Genomic DNA, 9942 nt, shown 5'->3' with positions numbered 1-9942 from the left:
ATAATAATAATAATAATAATAATAATAATAACAATAATAATTGGCCTTGTAATAATAATAGCTAATCCACCAATGTTTAACAAAGACCATCGCATCTGCAAGACGGATATTTTTTTTAGATAAACAGAAGAAATTTAAGATTCAGATGATTGTGGCTTCTGCTGTGGTCAGTAAGATCATTATTCACAGAAAGATTTTACCATATTTTCTTTAAGTACATAAAAGATTCATTTTCACTTATACATTTGTGTACATGTACTTCTATCTTGGCTTCAGCATTTCTAATTTGTGAAGCCAAACACCAAAGCCCGAGTAAACCTTTTCAAGAAGCTGAAAATCCCGGTCTAATAATACCTCTGATAATATTTCTTTTACTTGTTACTTGTAACTTGTTACTTTGGTGAAGGACAGACATCCCAGCACAAGGGACATCCCCATAAGTGCACTGTCCCCTGAAAAAGCACATCTAGAAGTGTGTAGATGCTGACGGTTCCAAGCAATGGTTGATTCCATAGCCTTCTGCTCCTCCCACTAAGTCTTGATCTTCTGCAGGCACCTGCTCCTCCCACTAAGTCTTGATCTTCTGCAGGCATTCCATCCAATTCAAAGCTCACAAAGTCGCTCAAGATGATGGTATTCCGATTCTTCTTGTTTTTTTTACCGTTTTCCCCTGACTGAATGCATAATTTCAGGTTTGTCAGGGCACAGCTTTCCTTCAGGTTTTGCTTTCCCAGCGAGCTCATCAGCCCGCTCATTGCCCTTAACTCCAGCATGGCTCGGGGTGAAGATCCAGGTGATCTTTTTCAGTGTCGTCTTCTTCAGGAGCTCTGTCCATTCAGCTCTAAGGTCCCCACTTTCAATCTTCCTCAGGGTGCTCTGAGAGTCTGTTACAAAGATCAAATGTGCTTGTCGAGTTGTTGTAATCCATTTGAGAGCCTGGGTGATTGCCTCAATCTCCATGGTCATGCTAGATGTTGCCATATCGTATGCTCTCTGCTGTTCCTGCACCAATCTGCCACTCGCTCTTGTTGAGAAGCCCCATCCAGACTTTTCCCCTCGTTTAACAGATCCATCCGTGTGTACAACCACATCTCCATGCCGTGAGTTGTTTTCAATCAGTGTCCTATATCAGTACCTGTCGCCCCATGCGGCCACTCTCTACATTCTCTGTTCAGCGTAATCACTACCTTCCCAAAATCTTCCTGCTGTCTCTCATTCATCTTTAAATTCTGTATCCATTCTTCACCCCACTGTATAGCTTCCAGTGGGCAGACTTCCTTGAAGGTGTTTTCAGCCTCGGCCATCCAAGAAGCTCCTCGTTTTAGGCAATTTCCCTTGATTTCTCCAATGGCTTCGTGAAGTGGGTGTTGCTTATTAGCCGCCACCCTCATGTACGCCCTGACCTAAGCCACTTTGTGTCTGTTTTCCACTGACAGAAGGCCCAATACATGCCTCATACAGATAACTGGAATATCCCTGGTGCAGCCTAGTATGATGCGCATGGCCTCATTTTGAACTCGATCCAACTTGTACAGTTGGGTTTTTGTCAAAGTCAATACTCCGAGCCCATAATCGATTACTGCTAAGACAAGACCAGCTGCTGATACATAAGAAGCAGTAGCCTTTGTTCCATTCGTAGCCTTTGTTCCATTCCTGAAGCCGCCATGATTTTCACTGCATTCAAGCCCTTCGTTGCCATTTCCACAACACCATCTTTGTGATCTTTGAAGGATAACACTCCCAGATACCGCATCTTCTGACGTCTTTGAATATTCTGTCCATTTACCGACAGCTCTGGGACATCTGTCTTTACTATTCGATTGTTTAAAGAGCACCACAGTGCTGCGGCCTTCTGATGATTGATCACTGCGGTCAATTCAGCACACCACTCCATGATTTTCTCAATCTCTTGCTGTAATTCATCTGTCTTTTCTGCAGATCCCGTCCTTGCCTGTAGGCCAAGGTGTCATCTGCAAATGTTGGTATTCTCCCTGGCCCAACGCTGTTCAGCGCTACTATACGAGCAGTGTAGACATTGAACAGTATGGGCGATAAGGGGGAGCCCTGTGGGAGTCCTGGTCTTATTCTTATTACCTGTAGGCTTGAAATCCATTGACCACATCGCAAAGCCACTTTTCTTTGCAACATTGCTCCTGCAATCCACCCAACAATCCACGGACTCACGTCACGGTCTAGCAGAGCACACATTAGCCTCTCATAATTTACATGATTGTAAGCATCTTCCAGATCTAATGCTATTGCCACGGTCTCTTTTCCTCTCTGAAAGCCTTCATATACATCATACGCGGAGGTATGCTCCAAGTTCCCTTTCTGGGTCTGTAACTCCATAACTCCTTAGGTAGGTCCCCGTTGTTCTCTAGCTCATTCATAAGTATTCTTGCTATGCATTTTCCCCGCACTTTTCCATACACATTTTGCATGGTGATAACGTGGTATCCGTTGAGTTCTTTGTGATTCTTCCCAGGTTTTCGTATTGGCTTTAAATAACTGTGCAGCCACTCTTCGGTACAGTTGATGTCCTGATGCTGCTGTTGTAGTCATCCACATTTTTTTCCAGTTCCTCGTCACTGAGCCCATTAAATTGTTTGTACTGTCGACCCCATCTGGACCTGGCGTTGTGTTGTTGTTGGTTTTTAGCACAGACTTGACAAAATCTATTGTAATGATGTTGTCATATCCCTCGTTCCGCATGATTCCCTTCAAAATTTGACATACTTCTTTCCTTGTCTCAGCATCACCTTGATCAGTCTGTGTATCTTGAAAGGCTTCCCATTTGCTTGCATTTGCATCTCTCAGAATAGTGATTCTATCAGTGCTCTTGATATCTGGCACTGAGTTTGCTGTGCGCCCGTTGTTCATTCTCTTGTATTTTGTAACTTCCAAAATGTGTGTATACCCTTGTCTTGTCCGTTTTCCCACACAAATTTCTCCCACCTTTCATTTTTCGCTCCTTTGGCTATTTCCTTAAAACCCACACATCTCCTGTTCTTTGTTTCGGCCGCTTCCTGAATGATGTGTTGCTCACTGGTGTTGTCCTTACGAAGTTTTTGCCATTTTTTTAACGCTTGCCTTTTCCTCTTCCATGCTTCCTCACATTCCTCATTCTACCATGGTGGTTGTACAATCTGTTTCTTATTCGGTTTTCGGGATACTTTACTTCGCAGATTTCCTATCAGTTTGTCATTGTGATTGTCTTTCTTGTAAGTAAAGGCTTTCATTCGGCGCTTGTTTTTTAGTGGTTTGCGGCTTCCCTTTTCGATCATTACCGTGCATTTTGCATGAAATGTGAATGATATCAATTCACGATAACGTTCTCTCAAATTTTAAATCATTCCAACCTTCCCTTCAAACATAACAAACAATATACAGTGGAAATGATAAAACGAAAAGAAAAATAAAGATCTTTATTGTTCAGCCACTTGGTACTATTTTCAAATTCATTACCATACACATCCCATCTTAGAGAGAGACTGATTTTATTGGGAGCATAGCTTCTCTCATGATAGAGAATGATGAAATTAGGCAGAATCGGAAACACTCAGCATCAACGTGCACTTAAATGAGTGTGAAAAAGCAAAAGCAAAATTTTTTTTTTAGATAAAACACACAAATGATAAAGACACACAAATTTTAAAATCAAATGCAAAACTTTTGGACAAATGAAAATGCTTTGTAAAAAAACACAGTTATTTCCCATAACTCTCTCCCATAAAAGAATCTCATTTTTCTATCAATTCGCTACCGTACCTTAGCGTTACAAATTTCTATCGGACAGTTTTGACTGAATTACTAGATTAGGACCATGAAGTCAGAAACGAAATGTTTCATCTACTGTATAAAAATCGTGAGATTATTCAGAGCAGTTATCAAGATATTCAAAGAATTGCAATAAAAAAATGTCATGAAACTCAAAATTGTTAACATCAGATTTCTTAAAACTAGGTACTCAGCAGATAGAATTTTGTAATTCTAGGGCGGCGAAATATCAAGCTTGTAGATCAACTGGTTTCTCTAGTTAGATGCTCCAAAGCACAGTTAAGTCTGTGATACCTTACAGCACCAGTCTCTGTACACCTGACTTCTTTTTTGTTTTGATCTTGTGTGGTCAGTTTTTGTCTGAAACAATATTTACCGAAAACGGATCACTTATCGTCAATATAATGCTGCTACTATTCCAACTGATTTTTGCTGAAATTTCCTGGATAAGTAAGAAAATAGCAGAAAATCGACCATAAACTTTTGAAAATATAGTTCTCACTGCTATAACTTTCTATCTTGACGACTCAGACAAATAAATTGAAGCACAACAATTGCCTTTTGACATTTCATAGATTACCATCAGCTCAGATGCTAATGCTACAAAAACTTATTACAACTTTATCGTCCATTATTTTCTTCCTTGGAAGGCAACCAGAGTTTAAACTTTTCTTCACAGTGTACAAAAACTACTTCAAAGTCAGTTCATGGGGAGACAGAATATTTGCCCTGATTACATGACGTGATTCCATCTTAATCACAAAATGATGTTATACGTTCCAATCTATTGCGTCTTGTTTGCTTCGGGATTTTTTTTTCAAAATAACCTGTAATTGTTTTTCCATGGGTGCATTTAAACCTGAAAAAATTATAAATTACACCATATTCAATACAAAATTATATTCAGACGGTTGAGAGCCACTATATTTTACAAGATGATGGCACATTGTGAAAAATTAATATCCCAGTCCTACTTTGCTGTGTAGATACAAGCAGATACCAGAGGTAAGTAAATGATATCACATACTGGTTTGTTTTTACTGTAACTTTGCTGGTTTGATCTTGTACTTCTGTGAGTTTCTGGAATCAACATTCTCTGAGAGTCCTGTTACTTTTATCAAGACCACTATTATAGTGCACTTTTTTTTTACGCAGTGGCTATTGTTACGGCGAGCCGTAAAGTCCCAGGCTATTTTTCCAGCGATCCTCGAAAAGCGACCCTACTCCGCCTCTCATGTACGCGACATGCCTCAAAGTATTGGATCTAGGCCTATAGGAGGGGCCGTTCAAAATATAAACTTACACCTCAGAGGGGAAAGGGTGTCTTTGGCTTCTGTAAGAAAAGTGTAAGATTGGTGAGTGGGGAGGTTAACCAAATATGACACTTCTGTGAGATGAACGTTTTGCTCATGACTGAGAAGAAAAGGTAAAAGAAAAAGTGGATAAATGCCAATAACAAGACCCAGATCTGCATGATCACTGCAGATCCCCGTAGTTGGGTTTTTTTGTTTGTTTTTTGTTTTTTAAATTATGATGAAAATTCTGTAGGTGGATATCTAATTTCTTAATGTTTCTTTGTAACTTTGCAACTGTTTTGTTGATCTTTTGTCTTGATTTCTTTTATTTGTAAGGCACGTACCTATTGCATTGACAAGATTCTCTATGTCTTCCACATATGCGTTCTTTCTAGTCAATATGGTTTGATTAAATTGTATTAATTAACTGAAATGATATTTTTTTTACAAGCTGGTTAAAAAAAAGCCACGTATAGTACAGGTATCTTTAAAATGATAATAGAAGTTGAAGATCGGAAAAAGTACTAATATTAAATTGGTGTAGGTGGGGATTGCAGACAAATGTGAGAAAAGTGGTATTTGGGTTTTTTGTTTTAAAAAAGTCCCCAAAAGTGTAAGATTATATTTGAACAGCCCCATAGGTTTTCCATTTCCTCCTCTTCACCATCATTCTATTCTCTTCTTCATCTTCCTTCTCCCTTCCTCCACCACCACCTCTTCCTTAATCTTCTCCCCACCATCATCATTCACTCTCTCTTTATCATCACCACCACCATCACCTCCTCGTCATTATCATTACCATCATCACTGCCACTGCCAGCATCATCATCTCATTCACCAACATCACTACATGTACCCCACCCACAAGAAGAACGGCCATTTTGGAGTTAACACTTTTTGCCTTGGGAATGCCTTTAAAATGTTCCTCCTTCCTTTGCACTTAGCAGATTTTTGATAGAGGTGTAAAAAAAATTTTGTGTGTGTTCACAATGATTAATTTATTAATTATTGTGGTGCAATTTCAGGGTACAGGAACACATACATATATATTTTTTTACATTCAAATATCAAAATTTTGCTCAGTACGATTGACCATAGTATCTGTATCTACCATTCCACCAATGTTCATGCAATTTTGTTAGAGAGTAAGAATAGCCTTCGGTTTTTTTTTATTATTGTTTGTTTTGCATGTTGGTGCTGTTTCCATTCCATGCACAGAATTCTACACTTAATTGTAGAATTCTGTGATTCCATGGCAACTTTCATATTTTCCGACTTATCAAAATTTACTTTCTTCATTATTTCTTATGCCCGCATAATTTTTTTTCCTAAATATGAATCGGAAAAAGAATCACCCTTGGGGTGAGCTGTTCCCCATAAAAATGGACAGTAATAATATGAGCACATCAGAAAACAAAACACAAAAACTTAAAAAATGCGATCTATTTTATTATTTGAAAGAATCCCACAACAATAAGGTCCTAGTAAAGAACATAAAAACATTGAACTGTTTAAGTCCACAATAAAGACTATAATTATGATAATATTAATAATAGAGGATATTTAATTATAGTGCCTTACACTCGGTTTTAACCAGCTCAAAGTACATGTTTAGTCATTTAGTGAAAGGTAGTATAAAATAACAAATACGGTAGTAGCCTACTAGGCCTACAAGCCAAGACGGAATTTATAAGACTGAAAAACGTGTTCTGCGTCTTCAGTTTGTGACCGCCGTAAAAATATCATTTCAGTTAATACAATTTAATCAAACCATATGAACTAAAAAGAACGTATATATATGTGGAAGACATTGAGACTCTTGTCAATGCAATAGGTACGTGCCTTACAAATAAAAGACATCAAGACATTAAAAGATCAACAAAACAGTTGCAAAGTTACAAAGAAACATTAAGAAATTAGATACCCACCTACAGAAACGGCGGGGGATCTGCAGTGATCATGCAGATCTGGGTCTTGTTACTGGCATTTATCCACTTTTTCTTTTACCTTTTCTTCCCAGTCATGAGCAAAATGTTCATCTCACAGAAGTGTCATATTTGGTTAACCTCCCCACCCAATCTTACACTTTTCTTACAGAAGCCAAAGACACCCTTTCCCCTTTGAGGTGTAAGTCTATATTCTGAACGGCCCTTCCTATAGGCCTAGATCTAATACTTTGAGGCATGTCGCGTACATGAGAGGCGGAGTAGGGTCGCTTTTCGAGGATCGCCGTAAAAATAGCCTGGGACTCACTGGGAGGCTATCTTTACTGCACGCCGTAAAAATAGCCTGGGAGGCTATCTTTACGGCTCGCCGTAACAATAGCCACTGTGTTTTTTTTACCAAGGCAGATTCGAGTGAAGAAAGAAGAGGTTGGCAGCATGGCAGGTCTAGGGGGTTTTGCACCCCCTCCCCTCCCTCAATCAAAAACAAAAAAATACTTATAAACACAGTCTTGAATTAAAGTTTAGTATGCATTTCTAAGCCATTAAAAAAAAGTGGAATCTTATACTAGGCCTATGTTCTTACGTGGTACATGTAAATCACCAGCAACATAATATAATGATTGGGCTCATTTCATTGGACACTCGCAGGTTAATCTTGGTAGTAAGCAATGCACTAAGTACCGTAACCCCCGGCCTCCATCCGATCTTGGTTTGGATGCCAATCACGGAGATTCATAAGCCCAGCTGATTCTTTACATTCATTGACAGGTTGACAGAAACTTTTGTAGCAAGTGACCACATTTGATATGAATAGGTTTGAACCCAGCTGGTCACAAAAATGACTGACTATGGCTGTGCTGAACAAAGACCTCTACGGACAGGTCAGGAAAAATGCAAAGGTGACATCAAGTCCAAGCACTGGCTGTTAGTACAGTATAGGTGACCACAAAGGAGAGATAACCGCAAAAGAAGGTTCAACTATTTTTTTTATTTTCCATCATTCATCATTGATTTCTTCAAAGTAACCACACACATCTAAAGATCATACAGAGTGGATCATAAGACATTTCTCCCCATAAATAAAGCCAAAATTGAGTCTAGGATGAAAATAGAACAGTAAAAATTGTCTGAGTAAAACTAAAATCATGTGACTGAGGCAATACTGTGATAGTATTAACCACTTATAAGCCTACAGACTCCAAACTCCCATCAGCCTAGTAACCCAGTAAAAGTGTAATTCATGCTTCCATGATAAAAATATCATGAATTTGCCATTTTATTCATTATTGTGACTGTGTGTGGTTTGTCTAACTCTAGGTCTGGTTAGATCTAGATATAGATTCTAGATCTAGATATCTAAATCTAGATCTACATAAATCTATGTAGATCTGTATTCTAGATCTAACTCTATTTCTATTTTACTAGATTCTAAATAGGCCCCTATTTTTGCCTTTTATTATAATTAATAGGTTATAGACTATAGACTATAGAGTAATTACTTACTGTTTACACTTGACTTACACTACTTAAGTTTTAACTACTACAGCCCAGCAGACCCATCCGGTTAGAGATGGATGAAGCTATTTTACCAAGTTAGTGCCTTAGCCTTAGTTATCAAAGGCAGTAGAGTATCACGCTTGAAAATTAGTCAGTTGTTTAAAGACACTTGTCATGGAGACTAATAAGAGACTAGAATCTAGATCTAGATCTAGATCTAGAAATCTAATTAATACTACAGATAAATCATGTGTGTACAGTTTCCATGGAAATGGCAACTTGCTGGAAATAGGAGGCAATCCTCCCACTTCCTGAAATAGGAAAGAGATTCGAACCACATCCATTATCAAACCAAAAAATCAAATAGCTACGTGGACTGGGCGATTGAAAACAATGTTTAGCTACACTTCAATTTATATTTTTTTAAATAACAAATACCTCTGAGTCTGAGTCATGAAAAAAAAGGGCCTCTTCTGCTTGCGCGAACGGACAGTCCGAACAAGTTTTCCTCACAGGCTCACAACTCACAATTTTATAGCCTAGGCCTAGGCCTATTGGAGAGTTACAAACAACGTCACTTCCGATCCCCGCTTGGCCAAGGAGGATCTCTGCTGAGTGGTCAAATCCTGGCCTAGGTCAATACATAGACAGGAGTGAACGAGCTAAAAACCCTTTGGCCTAGGCCTAGAAGTAGTACAAGTGCTCTGTTATTACCCCCCCCCCCTAAAAAAATCCTTTTGTAAATAAGGATGAATAACGCAACCCCCCAAAAAGTAGTAACAGAAGACTACAATGAAAAGTTTGGTCGCTATTATTATAGGCTAGAATCTAAATCTAGTGTTAGCGTGCACATGAATGAATGAGTCAGGAAAGAAGTGCAGTAGATCTAGATCTAGATCTACGTTGTGTTTGAAAAGTATTAGGCCTAGGCTAGTTTCCTTGTTCATGTAGCTGTGTTAATTATTCTGACATAATAATATGGTTTTCTTTTGATCTTTATTTCGAGTTCTAATATAGGCTAAATGTGTAAGTTATATACTTGTTTTTATGTAGGTCTATAACTAACTACATTAACAGTTATTGTTTTCGCGTTGTTTGTGGAAAATGGGGAGGGGGGGGGGCATTCTTGTCTTTGTATATTTATTTTTTTAGGTTCGTTGATAAGACCCAAGACGGAATAAGACTTAATACACAAAACCGCGAGAAATGGTTGATCGTCCTTCTCGGGGCACTTGGTAGTGTGAATACAAGAGAGTCGAGAGTTTAACACACATGAAGCTACAGGGAGCTTGGCAGGGAGCATGTAGCACATCTCTGTGATTGGCCGAAATAATAGATGACGTGTTCAGCCATCTATTTTTGGCGTCTCGCGGGGTTTCCTTGGTGTGTGTGTGTGTGTGTATGTGTGTGTGTGTGTGTGTGTGTGT

The 9942-nt window shown here is 38.8% G+C and overlaps 1 protein-coding gene across 3 annotated transcripts in view; it reads right to left on the bottom strand.

Moving 5' to 3' along the window:
* The window catches only part of LOC101855776 (ADP-ribose pyrophosphatase, mitochondrial), a 46098-nt gene extending 36961 nt beyond the window's left edge, over positions 1 to 9137 (bottom strand). For 2 of the 3 annotated variants that reach the window (XM_005093864.3, XM_035968623.1), the window contains exon 1: positions 8954 to 9087. Coding sequence is in view for 1 of the 3 variants with exons in the window: in XM_035968623.1 (XP_035824516.1) it covers positions 8954 to 8970 (17 nt within the window). In the remaining 2 variants the exon portion in view is untranslated. Of the gene's footprint in view, positions 1 to 8953 lie in introns of all 3 variants that reach the window. The other variant, XM_005093865.3, reaches the window with a different exon arrangement.
* Positions 9138 to 9942: the final 805 nt, after the last annotated feature.

This window comes from Aplysia californica, unplaced genomic scaffold (assembly GCF_000002075.1).
Source record: "Aplysia californica isolate F4 #8 unplaced genomic scaffold, AplCal3.0 scaffold00071, whole genome shotgun sequence".
In the NCBI taxonomy this organism is placed as follows: Eukaryota; Metazoa; Mollusca; class Gastropoda; order Aplysiida; family Aplysiidae; genus Aplysia; species Aplysia californica.
This window is presented reverse-complemented; position numbering and strand designations above follow the sequence as displayed.